The sequence below is a fragment of the Acartia tonsa genome, chromosome 14 (assembly GCF_053477335.1).
Source record: "Acartia tonsa isolate MP-2025a chromosome 14, ASM5347733v1, whole genome shotgun sequence".
Lineage (NCBI taxonomy): Eukaryota > Metazoa > Arthropoda > Copepoda > Calanoida > Acartiidae > Acartia > Acartia tonsa.
In genome coordinates, this window is record NC_137273.1 from 23509163 (window position 1) to 23527801 (window position 18639).

The window sequence follows — 18639 nt, forward strand, 5'->3', positions numbered from 1 at the left end:
GGTTTGAATTATAATAATGTTTATAAGGTGTTTATTTATAAATATTATTAATATTATCATAAAACATAAAGATGAGAACATTCATAAAGGCGAAGCTCTGAAACTGTAGGACAAATTAACAGTGATACTTGTAGAGTATCAAAACTGAATTATCATAAAATAAGAATAAACAAAATTGTAAGTAAGTTTGTTGCAAAACTGCTTAAATACATGCTACTGTTTAAGGACATACTTACATTATTAGGACTTAATTATAGAGGTGCTTCGCTCATAACATTGTTCCTTGTTCAGGAATCAAAATACTAAAAATCAGATTAATCGGATAATTTTAACATACAAAAATTTGTCAAACTTTAAAAGGTATTCCTCTAGCAGACAAACACATTTGTTTTGTTTTTTTGCATTCAAGTAGTAGGGCATACAAAAATAATTACTACAAAGCTAACTTTATCCTAAGAAATTAAACTATTTATAGCTAACTTATCATAGATTTAGGCATGTACTTAACACTAAACTAGGAAATAAATTTGTACATAATATAATTTACTCAAGATAAGCTTAAGAAATGCGACTATTTTTAGCTGACTTATTTTGCAAATGAAATAAAAAAAATTATGCCCTTTCCTACCAAAATATGTACAAAATCTCAACCAATACCATGGTTGGGTTGTTCCTTAACTAATATCCATTGACTGATTTAGAGAGTATATCTCTACAGATTATCTCTATTTTTCAAGTTGATGCAATTCTTATAGAACCCAACAAATCATTGCTGTCAAAAACAGATAAATCCATTTTTTTGGAGCATTATCTGAGTTTAACCTCATCTGTCAAAATAAAAAAAATTTGCATTGTGTTCTAAAATCTCAAACCATTAACAAATTTTCATGCCAATTTTCTATTAAATTTTATTGTTCCCCCCTAAGTTGTCATTGCAACAGATCTAAAGTATAGATGTATATACAGACAACTACCTCCCTTCCTTTTCCAAAGACCTCTTTCGTCTGCTTCTAATTTTTTTTCTGCTACTTGGCTGTGTTAATATAAGCGACACCATATTGGTTGATTTTCAATGACCGAAGAGAAAGGTTGCACAATGCGGTTGCTCGCTCTAATGTTTTACTCTAATGTCATTGAAAATCTTAAGCCAAAAGTGTTTTAAATTTATTCAAATGTGTTATTGCAGGGTTTATGGGAAGGACATCAAAGATAAATAAATAAGGTTTAGGTTGATTTTATATTAAAATTTGGGACACCTATCATAACTGCAAATACTCTTAAATTTGAGGTTTCCGCAAACCATATGACTATAGCTTGTAATAAATGAAATATTTTGCCTTATACATATGTTTATATGCCTTTCTATTGTTAGACTAGGATGTCATTAAAAAATACCTAATATGAAAAAAAATCAAACCTGTTATTTATTTTAGTTTGCTACCCTCTTCAATCTAAAATACTAATGGTTTGTTGTTACTAAAGAACCATATCAGTTCAGTGGTTAACGAGATCCATCGTTACAGACAGACAAACAGATTCTGTTAATTTTATATAAGGATTACCTATAGGTGGGCTGAAACTGGATGAAATGTAATCAAAGAAGTAATTGCAAATTTCTCCATCAAGTGGAAAATATGAAAATTCTAAAAAGCTGATTACACATTCAATCAGGGATAGCAGGGATAGGACATGAGAAATTAAATGGATCTCCTTCTCGATCAATAAATGTGCATAGTTGCCTCTTATGGTCAAATAGGGAGTAAACGTAAGTGATGGGGATTATTTTAAGCAAAATATCTTGACATTTTAGCAAGAGAAAGAGACATATGTAAAGCAAAGGGGGGGGGGTAATGCAACTATCTCGTAATCAGTGAGCAAATGGCACTTAGAATTCGAATTTCGATCTGAAATTTTGCATTAGTAATCCTTGGTAGGTCTATTTTCCCTGAATTGAACAAAAAGTTGAAAAAGTAACGGCTAATGGCTCAGCCGTTGTTTTGTAGATTTTAGGATGTTATGAGTAAAATTGAACACAAAATTTCTTTCTTTTAAGAATTAATTAATTTTGTCTGCAAAGGGCAAAATTGAAATATCTACTTAAAACTTTTATTTTTAGCTCAAAATGCTATGATGCTATTTAAACAAAATTTGAAAGAAGGTGTATCAACTTTTTTTTTTATAGCTAGCCGGTTCTTTTAGTAAGTAGTAGATGTAAAATTTTTCATAGAATTCAGATATGCAATCGGTTTTTTTGTAGACCTCTTATTTTTTAAGTAATTTAAGTTTTAAAAAAAAAAAATTAAGTCGATTTTAAGGTACTAAAATGCAACAAAAAAAAGAAAGAAAATGGCCATTATGAACAAAAATAGTAAGATCTTTAATTTGACACCTTACTTTTTCAATTCTGTCAGGTAATTATTGAAAAAATCGATTTTTTTAAACCCACGAGAATAAAAACTTTGAACTTAATTTTATCATTTCACAGGTAAAAAAATATGGGTTCATATATACCTTTAGAATCAGAAAAATATTACAAATCCATTGTAAGCAAACTTGAAAAAAAAAGTTTACAATATAGTATATAAACTACAATAAAAGGAATTATATGAAAATATCATATTATATTATACAGGCAACGTCTTAATTCTTGAATTGAGTATAAAAATGGGAAGGGGGTAAAGAGGGGGTAAAAAAGGGAAGACGAAAGTGTTGCCTGAACAAAAAATATAATTGGCCATTTGTTTATTTTTTATTTTTTTACTTTTTTTCAATTTTGCTTACAATGGATTCGTAATATTTTTCTGATTCTAAAGGTATATATGAACCCATATTTTTTTACCTGTAAAATGATAAAATTAAGTTCAAAGTTTTTATTCTCGTGGGTTTAAAAAATCAATTTTTTCAATAATTACCTGACAAAACTCAAAAAGTAAGGTGTCAAATTAAAGATCTTACTATTTGTGTACATAATGGACATTTTCTTCCTTTTTTTTGTTGCGTTTTAGTACCTTAAAATCGACTTAATCTTTTTTTTAAAAACTTAAATTACTTAAAAAATAAGAGGTCTACAAAAAAAACCGATTGCATATCTGAATTCTATGAAAAATTTTACATCTACTACTTACTAAAAGAACCGGCTAGCTATAAAAAAAAAAGTTGATACACCTTCTTTGAAATTTTATTGATTTATAAATGTGCTGTACACATTTGTTTACAAATGGAACCAGTTCTAGTCTGAAAGATTTACTATGAAAGCATAGAACATTTGGATTAGAATTGTTGTCTGATCAGTAAAGTCCTAGTAGTAACACTAGGCACAAATCCTTAGCTACCAAGTTCAAAAGCATGGTTAGGTAAGTACTCTCATAATAAAGGCGTGGAAGCCAGCTTTATTTATTGTACATTCATTACTTATTCTCTTGTCCATAGAGTATTTAAGTGATAGATTTTAATTTAACTTCATTTCAATCTTATTGCTCTAATTCATAGTGTTTAAGTGATTTTGTTAAGGCATAGATTCCTTATGTTTTATGTAGCTTTAAGAACCAACCCCTTTAATGTTTTATGGTTGGGTATATCAAATGTAGTAGTTGATATACCTAATCTATGTTTTTAATATTATATGTTTAGATTTTATACAGCATTAGAAGATTTAAATGATGATTTGTTAATTTCTAAGATATTCTACCTTTCAGCCTGGATAGCTCAATGTTTGGTAAGATATTATAACTAATTTTTATTTTCTTTTTACTTTTTATTTCTGCTTTTTTGAGTCTTCAGCTCAGAATGGATAAGATTTATCATATTATAGTATAATTTTTAGTCATATACCTAGTAGTAAAATCAAATTAATTTAATGCAATTTAGGTTAATATTATATTATATTTTAGTGAAACCATGTGTTAAGCTACATGAGATACCATCTGATATTTATTATTTTATTTTATGTTTATTGTAATTATTTATACTTGGTGAAATACAAGATTTAAATGTAAAACACCTCTTATTTGATGCAAGATTTAAAAACTAGTAATTAAACTATTAATTGAAATTCTAAGGGTTACCAGGTATCAAAATTCAAAAAACAGCCGTTTAGCCGTTTTTTGGCTATTTTTAGAGCAAATCTGCCATGAATTATGTAGGAATCAATTTTTTGAAACATATTTTTGCTTTAAATCATTTGAAATGATAAAAAAAAAACATTTTTAGATTTCTAGTACCAGCAACTAGCAGCTAGAACCTATTGAAAACGTTTTGGAGCAGCAAACATGTGGAGATAGGTTTCGTGATGATTTGCCTTGAAAATAGTTTTAAAATGGCTAAACGGCTGACCTGCCAGCCGTTAGTCAGTACTTTTCCAACTTTTTGTTCAATTTAGGGAAAATAGACCTACCAAGGATTATTCATGCAAAATTTCAGATCAAAATTCAAATTCTAAGTGCCATTTGCTCACTGATTACGAGATGGTTGCTTTAACCCCCCCCCCCCCCTAATTATTAATATCTATATTTTTATGTTTGATGTCCTCTAGAGCGGTTCCATTGGAATTCAGTCCACACGGGATTCAACCCACGGAATTCAGCCCAGCGGGATTCAACCCAACGGTATTCAGCCCACACGGGATTCAACCCACGGGATTCAGCCCACACGGAATTCAGCCCACACGGAACTCAACCCACGGAATTCAGTCCAAACGGGACTCAACCCATGGAATTCAGTCCATTATGTAAAATTACCAGTTTTTAAAAATATTTTTTTTTAATTTGAGAACTAAATTTTTAGAAAATTAAAAAAAAAGTTTATTTCAATTTTTTTATTGTAGAAATTATTTTATAAAATATGCTTTATAAAAAATTTGATAAACAAATTTTTAGAAAATAATTCTTTTTTCTCAATTTTTTTTTATAAAGCATATTTTATAAAATAATTTCTACAATTAAAAAATTTAAATAAACTTTTTTAAAAATTTTCAAAAAATTTAGTTTTCAAATTTAGAAAAAAATATTTTTTTTCAAACTGGTAATTTTACATATGTAATGGGTTGAATCCCGTGTGGACTGAATTCCGTGGGTTGAATCCCGTGTGGGCTGAATACCATGGGTTGAATCCCGTGTGGGCTGAATACCATTGGGTTGAATCCCGCTGGGCTGAATTCCGTGGGTTGAATCCCGTGTGGGCTGAATTCCAATGGAACCCCTCTAGAGCATAAGAGACATCGACTCCTGCACATTTTCATTTTTAGTTTTAAAAAAATAAAGTTTATTATTTATTTCGGTGGAGTAATTTTTTTCTAGGGACAAGTTTTCCTGGGATGGTAGTGTTACCGCACCCCAAAATTTATATTTGCCTTCCCTAGACCTTTGAATAGCTACATTGTAAAGGAGAACCATATCAAATCAGTGGTTAGCGTTTTTAGCTACAGAAACATAGACAGTCATAGAACTCTCAAATCCGACGGTTATGACAAACGAACTTGAACACTTATAGAGTGTCAAAACCTAATAATCGGAATATTCATTAACAGAATTGAACATAGAATTGTTGGAAAATTTAAAATTGGTAAAAAGGGCCAATTCTAGGACTTGGATTTAGAGATGCTTCGCTTATAATAATGTACATTGATGTTTTAGGAATCCTTATTACAAAAATCGCATGAAGATTATAATCATATAAAAAAAAATTGTTTTAAAAATTTGTTGTTTTTTTAACTGGATGTACGTGCGTACTTTCGGGTTACGACCAAAGTAATGTTACGATTTCTAAATAGTTACCAATTGTTACAGGAATCACTATGCAAAGTTTGAAATTGATAAGACAATTCTAACATGCCTAAATCAACGATGAGAGCTTTTACGGACGGACTGACCTAATTATAGAAAAGCCTCGCTTTAAACAAATAAGTTTGTGTGTATCTAAGTAATTAATTATTAATGGATAAAGTATATGGTCAGTAAAATAGTAAAACAATCACTTCTAAAATAAATAGCGTGTAGAGGTGGTTCAAAATGTTATTCTTTTTAAATTACTAATTTTTGTAGAAAAGAGCAAATACATTGCCTACAACCATCAAAAGACTTAAATATATGTAAAGGGATGTGAAGCTTTCTTGGTTTTCGCAATCTTTCGCAATCGCTACAGACAAAAAAACTACTAGGTAAACTACTATTTGATAAAAACTTATTTAATCAGAGGCTTGCAGATTCTATATATTCTCCACCTGGCCCTGGCAAAATTAAGTGGATTATATACACCTCCAAGATGTCCACCCCCCAAAACAAGGGTTTATACCGTCCAGATACCTAACCCCCCCCCCCCCCAAAAAAAAAAAAACAGCACAGGCGGGGGCGATATGAGTGTAAGTTTAGAATATATGTTGCTGGGCCATCCGCCGCACCTCACAATAACAACCCTCTTATTTTCTTTATTACACCACCATAAAGCTCACATACCCTAACGCCCCCTAAAGTCAGGTTTATGTGGGGTTTCAAATCGCGCTTCCTACTGACACAACCCTGTGCACGCACCTGAATTCAACTTTCCCTTATTATTAACCTTATTCCCAAAAATAAAACCTCTTAATACGCCATCGATAGTTTTTTGAGGTCACTAACTAAAAATATGTTTACACAAAAGCAAATTTATTATTTTCAATTTTTTCCCGAGGTGGAGAACATTGATTTCTTTAGCACTTATTCCAGTTAATAAAGTAGTAAGAATTTTTGTTTGCAGCAAAATATCTTGGAAATGGCTGGTCCGATTGAGTTTTGCTTTTCAAGGTTGTTTCATATTTATATCATTGTGGTTTAGGCTTTTTATCCTCAGTGTAATACCCCCCTAAAGAATGGGGGCATATTGTTATTGAAATAAATATATATATAAATAAATAAATATACTTACTTCTTTAAATTTTACTTTGGAAATGAAATTTCCTAGACCATAACAGACAAAACGACGGATTAAGTGAGTTAAAGAATATCCATTTAAGAAAGACATGTTCAGAAAAGTATTTAATCAATCACTAAAACATGATATTTGTTTACTGATTTGATTGCCTACATTGTGTGAGCAGCTCAATTAAAAACCCTTGAGAGACATAGTGAGACACAGTATATAAAGGAAAGTCAAATGCTTATAAGGTTAAGGTGACATGTTATTAAATATTCAAATCATATTTCATCAAATATCCAATGTAAGGTTTTATTATGAAGCTTAAAATTACAATAACTAATGATTTGATTAAGTACTTTTCTTGAAAACTTAAATCTATAATTTTGTCGATTTTAAAGATTGTCTTCTTTTTTACTTCAGAAAAATGACAATCCCATTAACAAAAAATAATAGACAAATTTGAGGAGAATAAATAAGTTGGTAAACCCAGGCAGGGAATGGACATTTGTTCCAAAATTTTTATAATAACCTTTACTTATTTGTTAGCTCAACAACTTTGGGGACTTGAATTTGAATTGGTTGGTTCAAGTTAAGTATTCAAACGATTCAATTACCAATTGTAATCTAAAGAAAGTGTAATTTTGTATTACATTGGGGATGTACAGTATGACCCTCGAAAAAGTATTTTTTAGCATCTGCAGCCCTTATTTCTAAATGAATTATTAAAAAATGTATATGTCCTTGTTCTCTATAGATTTCCACATTAGTAGATATAAAAATATTTTTTTTACCTCCATTAACACCGGAGATTTTCAGAGCTAAAGTTTTGAAAAAGTGACTGAGGAAAAAGTAACTTTTAACATGAAACGACTTTTTTAGCAAAATTGAGGTAGAAGTCCTTTTATTTTTGTTATACAAAAATGAAATAAAAAATTTAGGCTTTGAGTAAAAAGCATTTTTTACACATATTTTTTGATTCTTTTTAGTTAAATGATATTTTGAAAAACCAAATAAATCTTTATGAATATAGCAGGAAAATTGTTTTTGTTTCCCTAACTTTAATAACAAAAAAGTTATAAAGAAAATAAAATTAGAATATAATGTTTTTTAGACTAAAAAACTTAATTACCCCCTATTAAATGATTGAGATGTCAGAAAAGGGGGCGGAGCAACTGTCATAATTAATCCTTTTCATAAATAAGGGTAAATAATTAACCTAAAATTTGCAAATAATCAATTCATTCAGTAGTATTTTTTGCCATATAAAATTGATATTTTTTGGTGGAATAAAAAAGAAATAATAAGTTAACTTGTTTTTCTTTGTGTATTATTATTCAGTTGCCAGAATAACATAATATAACCATCCAAAAATTATGAGAAACAAAAAAAATTCATTTTCTCAGTCACTTTTTCAAAACTTTAGCTCTAAAAATCTCCGGAGTTAATGGAGGTAAAATTAAAATTTTTATATCTACTTATGTGGAAATCTATAGAGAACAAGGACATATACATTTTTTAATAATTCATTGAGAAATAAGGGCTGCAGATGCTAAAAAATACTTTTTCGAGGGTCATACTGTACATCAATTTATCGACGATTGTCTTATCCCTTTAGATCCCTGGATAAACCTCAACATACCCAAGATAATATGATTGCTGAGAAAGAAGAAGTAAACAACAATGATGATATTCATAGTGAGGATGAACAAATTGGAGGCAATATTGCTGACAATTTGAATCACAGCATCACAAAAGGAATGTTCTTTTAAAGCATTTACTGAGTTAAATTGAATATTACTTGGATCTTACACCACACTATCATGTACTCTAAAAAAGCGAAATTTTGTAACTAGCTAAAATAAGTATTCACCCAATCCCCTCCCACCGGACGAACGAACTGACCAATAAATTATGTCCATATTAGCAACATACATTGAACACAATCTTTTTTTATATTTTCCACGAATATTCTATATCCATTGCATTGATATAAGAATATTTTCTAATAACTAGAATGACAACATTCATAAAAGCGAAGCTCTGAATTCTACAAACGAAAATGAACACTACTATAGTGTCAAAATTAAAAAGCAGATTTTTAATCTAAAGTTTTCAACAAAATAGCACATAAACTTATTGCTTAACTGCGTAAATACATGATTCTGTTTAAGGACATACTTACATTTTTATGTCTTGATTAAAGAGATGATTTGCTTACGACATTGTACCATTGTATCATACAAAAAGGGTTATAAAAAAGTTAAAAATAAACATTTTTTGAATGAACGCATGGAATTTCTGGTAACTACTTTATAGTTTCTTAATCATACCTTACTGTTACAGGTATCACCATCTAAAGTTTGAAATCGAACAGAAAATTCTAACATGCCTAAATTATCGAAAAGATCTAATTATGACGTACGGACGGACGTGCAGACCGTAATTAGAGAAAAGCATCGCTTTTAAAATCATTAAAATCTCAGGAATGGACGATGCTAAATCTGTGCGAGAGGTTGGAGGGTATGGTGGTAATAATGATAGGCAATACTCAGGTGTGAATCTTCACATATTAGACTAAAAAATGGTGCCTATTTCTTCAATGTCACTTGACATTATTAGTGAGAGGAGAGGGAATGACTTGGGACGTAAGCATGCACAACTCATTGCCATGCACAGTTGGGACTTTCAGACAAAGGGCGTACAATTAAAGGGTTAGTTGTCTGTTGGATGTTACTTGACGTAATATCCTATAGTGAGTATTGCATTCCATTACAAGTGGATGATACTCTTGGGTTCTCTCATTGATCACTATAAATGAAAGGAGAACCCCGCCCCAAGTTAGGTATTAACTAGTGATAATGATAATGATAAAGCATATAATTACTAAATATTTGTACAGGTGGAAGTGTAAACAGATGGATGATGCCACCCCCAGCAGGAGAAGTTTCTGAAGATAAAGGGACACTTTGAAATTCTAATATTCTTTTTATTATGTTCAAAACTATTATTTATTAATTTGGAGGCGCAGAAAATGCTATTAACAATAATTGTTCTCAAAACTTAAAGCAAAGATGTAATCAAATTAATGTCAGTATCAGAGCAACCCCATTAAAGCCTCTGGGGGCACTTGAGATTGGGTGATGGAAATCAAACCCCTCCCCCTTAAATTAAACGTTAGTTTTAAAAAGATAAAGTAAAAAAATTTTGGTGGGTAATTTTTTTCTAGGGGCTATTTATTTTGGGAATGGGGTGGCATGTTCCCCCAAAATCGTTATGAACTATGAGAATCTTTATTGTAAAGGAGAATCATATCGATTCAGCGGTTAGCAAGATTCTTAAATACAAACACATAGACAAATAGGCTCAGTGACATCATGTTACATTTATATAAGGATTGAATTACAGAGTGATATTTGTAGTTCAAAAATATTTTGATCCTGACACTATCAACACTTCTGTGGTCCCATCTCCTCTAAGACCAATAAAAGTAAACATAGTTTTCCATTGACATCAAAATGATTAGAAATAAATGCAGATCTTTTAAGGACTAAAAGGACCCTTAATAAGCCTAAGACCAGTTTTTAAATATTATCACTATTTTTATTTACTAATATGTTTTACTGTTCATTTTAAGTATATCAGTCACTTGATAATCCTACTCTTCCATTTCCTTAGGGTGCTTCAAAGTTTCATTTTATCTATAATCACTTTTACAAATTATGTTCTTCTGATAATGAGAGCTATTCTATAACTTACTTTGTCTATTATTATATCCATCTGTAATCCCCCACTTTCAACATAGTTTTAAGCAATAATTTTTTGAGGGGTTATTTTTCTATGGGTGATTTCTATATGGAGGGTGGTTGTACCCTCCCTCAATATAGCCATAAATCTTCCCAGGAACAGAATCTACAAGGTAAAAACATAATATCGATTAAGTGGTTAGTGCGATTCTTCTGTACACAAAGACACACACATCCTATTACTTTTAAACAAGAAATAATAAAATTTCTTGAGTATGAACAGTGGATTTCAAAGCTCATTTTTTCCATTCATTTGTTCTGTTTCTATTAAAATATTTAACTTTTCTATTTAGGGATATATGAGACTTGGACTGCTGGTGGGAGCTTTTCCAGCAGATGTGGGGGAAAGATACATTCATTATTATTTCAACTTTTGTGAGGTAGATTTTATACAGTTTTAATCATAGTATAGGTTTGGCAATCGGAGTAAAGAAAAATCTTCAGAAACTTCTATCTTGATCAAATAATTTGAAATTGCGATAATGCATGTCTAGTATCTGGTCTTGCTGGATACTGCTCAAGTTCCTTTATAACAGACTGTTGAAGGCATTCAGACGTTCAGACTCCCTAGTATATATAAGCTTCGCTTCCACAGAATGATCAACAAAGATCACGTAAAAATGTGTATTTGATCAAACGATCCACATGTAACTAAGTACAATTAACAATGGGTTACAATTCATAGGTGCAGGTATAGTTATATACAAATATTAATGTCATAATCAATTTACATATCATTACAACAGTTTAGATACAATACATTTCCCTGTCCCTGCGAGGACAGGGAGGGTTAATTATCCATGACAGAAGAACCCTGAAATGGAGAACTCAACCAATTTAGTAGTTATTACAATCTTAAGCTACAGACAAAAATTAAACTAGTATAGTGAGTTGTTTTTGAGCACTTTATAATTCAGGCAAGAACCTGGTATGTAATGTTGGTACTTCTGTTATGGTTGGCTGGAGGTGCTGGACTTCTTGTATACTGTCTTATTGATTCTACTAAACTAACTGTAGAATCTATAGTACAGGTATTATTAATAACTTATTGACCAAAGTAATTAAATTTTTTTTGCAGATGAATTTAAAAAAAAATGTTGCTCAAGTAGTTTGAAACGTTGGCCTTAATTTTTTTTTGATAAGAATATAAGTCCAAAAATTATCATACCATCTTCAGACAACCAGGAAATTTTATTGGTAACAAAATGACCAGCTTACTATTTTCTGCTAAATGTAGACTAGATCTAATGTCATATGTTTCAGCAATGGATACAATATATGTGGATATTATGTCAAGGGAAATTTTGTAGTCAATTTAGGTTGCAACTTAAGTCCGTATTTATTGGTCAGTACTTGGTCAGGGGATTGACTGAAAGGGGTAAATAGGGAGTACTTTTATATAAGCCAGCAGGAAGGACCATTTTATTAGAGTAGGCGAAAATATTGTGCAACATCCAAGTAATTCTATATCGATTGTTTCAGCCCAAATCCAAGGAGAAACATTATTACCTGAGCACAACAGATCAAACTGTCCTGTTTTCCATACCTGTGGTCTCAATTATATTTCTACCCATTCTCATAGGAATGATATTGTGCAAATTTTCACAAGATTATTCATTTAGCGCATCGTATTATAGACAGCTTTCAACGGATAATAAGATATTATAAAAACCAGTTAGCCAAGATGGTCCAAAGGCCAAGGATAACAAAACTGGTATTAATTTTATAATTTTAATTTTAATATTCGTGGAAAATTGTCCGTAATACAATGCTAAAAGGTTTCCATATAGCTAAGAACTGGTTCTAAGCCAGAGAATACTCAGGGACGTCCCAAAGGCAACCCCTAAATTCTATTTTTTTACCCCCACCCCCACACACACACAAAATACTTTTTTTAAATTTTGTAACCCACCACCCCCCATTGCATTTTTTAAAAGCTTGGACGTCCTTTGTCCTTGCGGATATTAATTGGTTTTGAAGACATACTGGAAAATAATATAATAATATTTGTTCAATATTTTTGAATAAAATACAACAAAAATAAAAAAATGATATCTCTAAAACAGGAATATCTTGGAGCAGAATTAACTTATTGAGGAATAATTTTAGATAAATTTAATCTATGTAAATGCTGAATATAAAAATACTTTTGGAATATGTAACTTATTTTAATACACAAATTAACACCTAAATTTAATTTTAATAATGAAGCTAATCTATTATTCACTCTGTCTGTCCGTCATACCATATGTCAGTCCAGAACACGATTGGAAAAATTACTTTTTTAAGTATATAACTTCCTTAGCAAACAAACTGCTTTTTGGCTGCTTTTATTCTTTTATCTAAAGATTAATAAATCAGTGACATATGTGAGACTTTTGTTACTAATGGTTACAGGGTTGGATATATCCCGACTAAAAGAACTATGGGAATTCTCGTCAACAGGTAACCAAAATATCAAGTAATGATTAGAACAATCATGGAACTAGCCTTGGATACTCTAAATAAGATGGGATACACCACAAGATCATATTTTGGTGTATCTCTGAACCAAATATTACCAATTGATGTGCATGATTACATGGTCAAATGCTCTTCAGACAACCAATTCTTTGATTGCACAACCTTTGTCTGCAAGTCCTAACAGTGAATGGTAATGAGTTGCGCCTGTTTTGAATCAAGCCATTCTCCCTAATATTTATGTCCCGCACTTGATATAGCAGCAGTGGGAACCAGTTTTGACGTCTTTTTTTCAGGCTTATCATATTCATCATTGGCCAGTTGTTGATGAACATACATGTAGCACTTGTATTCTGTGACACAAGCACTAAGCAGGTAAATTTAATAATAATAAAATCACATTAACGTATAATAACAACTGAACTCTGACAGTCAGACAGTTGGACAAAACAGAAAGATAGTCATAAAGACAGACAGTAAAACAGAAAGGAACAACTAAGGCTACAAATTTAAGATTGTTTTTTTTTGTACTGTATACCAGGATTTATTGCATACTTTCTCCCCACTCATTGAGTTTGGGTCAGTTGTCTAGAAAGAGTTTAAAGCGAAAGACGAGTGTAGTGGGTGTTTTTGCTCCCCCTCCCAAATTAATTAGGGTTATGCCATTTAGCAGCAACATAAAAGTTTAAATTTTGATTCTTGCAGTTTTCAATTTTTTGTTTAAAGGTTATTGGAGTTGAAGGCTTCAAATTTGGGGTATTGGGTCTACTTGTCGCAACCTTTTTGCAAGTAAAGCGGTGGATTTCTTGCAGGCTTCCTTTAATACTTTTATTTTTTCAGGTTGTCTTGTCAATCCTATTGGTCCTGTGGCAAATACCTTTGTACATAGCAACAACATTTGCTGGATATATACTTCTTCACTTTGTTCATACACTTACTGAATACTTTGTGTAAGTTAGCATACCCAGCCAGAAATACTACGATTATTATTGCGTACATTTTATCAACAATAAAATCGGAAATTTGTGAGTTTTGCGATTTTGCTATAGTTATCAGAAAATTCGTTATCGATTCAACAAGAACTTATACATTGCTGGATATATACTTCTTCACTTTGTTCTTACACTCTCTGAATACTTTGTGTAAGTTGATCAATATGAACAAGACCTGGCGCATTTACGAAAAATCTTTTTATGCACGAGGTCTCAGATTTTGACCATAACTTCCAATCCCCTTAATTTAGTCATAACCTTTTTAAGTCCGATTTCTTGCAATTTTCTCACTGTGGTATTTTAATAATGAGAAAAATCCATTTTTTGTTATTTTTTTAAGTTTAAAGTTTTTACATTAATTTTATACATCAAATTAATCCCCCAGATGGGTGTAATATAGAAACTATCTTTAAAACCACAAAAAATGGTGAAACGCAGGGAGTCTCAACAAAATCTAATTTTTTTAAGTGAAACCTGAAAACTAAATATTTCGAACTTGCAGGCATCTGAGAAGTGATGTATTGTACAAAAATGAATCTATTGCAAGAGATGAAGAGGATGGTACTCTCTATAATAAAGGTTTTACAAAAGTCAATCAGTTATTTTTCATGGATATAAAGGGACAAGACAATGACAGATAAATTGATGTACATCCTCAATAAATGATACACAAAATTACCCCTTCTGTAGATTACAATTGGTAGTTGAAACGTTTGGATACTCAACTTAATGAACCAACCATTCAAAAAAAATTTTAAAAATCCCCAAAGTATTTAAAACAATGAATATGTAATTGTTTTATAAATGTTTGGGGATTATCTTTCTCTAATTCTCTAATGTAATTTTATCTTTGTTGGATTAAAATAAATGGGGGAGATTTGGCATTAGATATAATTTATTTGACATTAGATTTTTGAAAACGATTACCTTCAAATTATTCTGTTTGTAGTTTATCCATATCAGAATAGTTATTTCTTTCATCGTATTATAAACGGCTTTTCGCGGATATAGAATGTACAATTTTAAGATTAAAACAGTTTTTTAGCCCCGAGGTGCCGAAGGCACGGGCTAAAAAAACTGGTTTTAATCTTATGATTGTACATTTTTATATTCGTAGAAAGCTGGATATAATACGATGCTAGACATAGTTTTTTCGTATGGATGAGAACCGGTTCCAATCCACCGGATTCGAATGAATACGAGAAAATTAATTAACCATTTTGATTTAGTATCTTTTTTTGCATAGTTTTGAAGTTTGGTGGACTACCAAAGAGACTTGATAGATTGATAGATCAAGTTAGAAGCCTCCAGGTAAAATTTTGATTCTATACAGAGCTGTGCACAGAGTTATACCAAAATCAAGAGGAGTGTGAGCATCAGGGGGGGTTAAGACCACAAGAAAGGTTTTTTTTAAGTTAGGAGGGTGAATGAAATCACTAGATGTCCCAAAAGCATCCGCCTAGTCAAGAGAGGTTCAGGGGGATGGACAGGACAATCTAGAGATGTTACCTACCTCATTAATGTTGCAAGAGGGATGGACACTCCCCCATTTTGCACAACTCTGATTCAATAAACAAATAACAATTACTTTATTTCTGCAGAAGTAGAGATAGTAGTAGTAGAGATAGTGCCAATAAAATGATAAATGATGAGAATAGTCCATTATTCTAATATATTGTCCTTTTTTATAATCACTATAAAGAGCTTCAGTTTTATAAAAAAAATTCAGGCAATCTATGGAAGTCTGTTGTTCTATGAGTTTGCGCTGAACATCTACCTGTTGGTTGCCAGCATGTACATTGCCATTGTCATCCTCATCAACTCTTTCAAGAACAAGACACAGAATACAAATCCTCCATGGTACATCCTGTTATAAAAAGTTGTAAGGTCTTTAGTCTGTAACTTAAGATTTTGACACCACAGAACCGATTGAGTTCTCCATTTAAGGGAAACTTCACATATTTCCTGGGAAGATTTTATTTTTATGCTACTTCCCCCAAACATTTTAAATACAGAAACCACTAGATGCTAGGGACACAGCTGCTAGTTGTAACTAATAAACTGATTGAGGTCTCTGTTTTAGGGCATCTTCATGAAGGTCCTTGTATGGTTTTAGGCTATTTCATTTTTATGTTTAAATCATAATGGTTTTAAACTATTGTTTGCCCCCCTCCCTTTCCCTCTAAATAAAGAGCCATTTGATGCTAGGGACACATCCACTAGTGATAAATATTGCAAATTTGTGTTTCACACAATAGATTAAAAATATTTTGAGCACATTTATGTAAAAATACTTAATCTAGGTGGTGTGCTGGATACATTTTGCTTGGAATTCATCATTACATGAGAATGGCCATGTTTTGTCATGCAGGTACTTACACACTTGATTTCTTTTTAAAATTTAGAGATGCGGTGAACAAAAGGGATAAGACAATAAATTGATATTCATCTGTAATGATGATACACAAAGTTACCCTTTCTTTAGATTATAATTAATAGTTAAAATGATTGGACACTCAAATTAATTAACCAACCAATAAAAAAAAATTTAAAAGTCCCGAAAGTTGTTAAACCAATGAACAAGAAAATATTATTTTAAAAATTACAAAAAGCAAAGATCTCTATGTATTTGATCTTTTCTTTATCATAAAATATTAGCTGCGAACCTAGCATTTGGAGTCTCTGTATTCAAGAACGTAACTATACAATAGCGAAAAAATAGCCAAGAATTACTTCATTAGAATGTAGTACTCAATTAGCGCAGTAGCTATCGCAATGTTAAGCTGCTGAAAAAATCGCAATACTCAATATAATAGGATATTTGTAAATTTTGAATATAAAAAACTTGTATTCAGGGGAACATTTGAGAAGAGAGCTGTTTAAAACTTTGTCAATAGTGAGTCAGTTTGGATTTGTTCAGAATGATACAGCACTTCTTGCACTAGCTATAGCCAGAAGGTACTTTTATTAGAATAGTACCAAAGAAGATAAAGTATATAATAGAATCCAGGTAGAATATTCTGCCTGGTTAGCCTGAAAAAATGGAACTTTTGAAAGATCCAAATGGTCCTATGGCTTTTATTAAAATCTTATGGTTCCAGAAATCATTAAAATATAGTATTTAAAGTAATTGCATTTTTTAATAACTTACCAAAAGCCATAAGACCAAGCATTCGGCCATCTCTCTCATTACACAAGGGATAAAACTGTATTTTATGTGCAATGCCATAAGAAAATTTAATTTAAAACGTGAACTTACTAAAAAAAAATGTCTTTTAAAAATAGGATATTTGCCAAAAATACAAAAATATGGAATATGGTATTGGCCATAGATTTATATCTTACTTTAATATATAAAGATCTTTTATATCTGATAATTATATGCACTATACATTTTATGATATCTTAATTTTAGGAATGTGTATTCTAACAATTTCTTAGTGAAAGTGCTTTTTCATATAACATGAACATGTACTTTTATACATACTACTGGTTACTGGGGGGGGGGGGGGAGGGGGGGGGGGATAAAACTATCGACCCTAAACAATTTTAATTATGGTTATATTATTTATCAGAATCAAAACTAAATAATTATATTTAATGGCTAATTTATATCTTTGTCTAAAACGACCAAGCCAACATTGCCAATTTCCCTTCTTCAAGAGGTGTGTATAAGATGCGTCTTTCTAAGACAGTCTAATTAATTTTAGAAATGAATATAGAATATACAGGGATATATTGACAGAAAAATATTTCGAGCCAATTAAGATTGCTAACAAGGACCTATTGGTCAGTTCGTTCATCCAGTAGGAACGGGGTGGGTAAGGTGTATCACTTTTTGAAAAAGAGAAAATGTAAATCTGTTGCATCATCCATGTAATAATTTATCGATTATTTTAGGCCTGACCAACTGTTGACAATAGCTGGATATGCCAGGATGGACAGAACAGCGCTGAGTAAAATATTCTACCTGGCGCTGCTGGCGGTCATTGCTACCACAAACCTCAAGCTCATGGATAATTACCTGTAATCCCTGAAATCAGCGTTTCGGAGTCGGAGCCAGGAGCTGCGAGCAGCAACATTTTTCGGGAGCCGTATTTTTCGTTAAAAACGGCTCCGTCTCCAGATTAGCTAAAAATGATTTTTTAGTAATATTATAATTTGGCAACGGTCTATTTCTATATAATAAACTGAAAAAACTATTATTACTTAACAAATAGACACACATCCTTCTACTTTTAATACAGCTTTAATCAAATAAAAGCAAAATATTTTATATTATTTATATTATTTTATCAAATTCCCTAGAGAATTTACCCCTGGAAAAATTACCCCCCTCCCAAAACATTTTTTTTTCTTTTAATTAAAACTAGAAATGGGGGATGGGCGGAATTCAAACCCTCTGAATCCCACTTAAAGTGCTACTAGTATTAATGATGTTTTTAAGACAAAAAGTATTATGTTGCAAATTTTAATAAAGTATTTTACAAAGGTAA

At 31.2% G+C, this 18639-nt stretch overlaps 1 protein-coding gene across 1 annotated transcript; it reads left to right on the forward strand.

Moving 5' to 3' along the window:
* Positions 1-9327: 9327 nt before the first annotated feature.
* LOC145305684 (uncharacterized) lies at positions 9328-18639 on the forward strand. Its single transcript, XM_080147395.1, has 15 exons — positions 9328-9440; positions 9788-10375; positions 10985-11071; positions 11609-11722; positions 12174-12271; positions 12756-12786; positions 13051-13136; positions 13448-13526; positions 13992-14101; positions 14646-14722; positions 15390-15454; positions 15873-16003; positions 16447-16514; positions 16999-17101; positions 18044-18639. Exons 3-15 carry the CDS (start codon positions 10991-10993, stop codon positions 18171-18173), a joined length of 1173 nt encoding a protein of 390 aa, XP_080003521.1. The 5' UTR covers positions 9328-9440; positions 9788-10375; positions 10985-10990; the 3' UTR covers positions 18174-18639.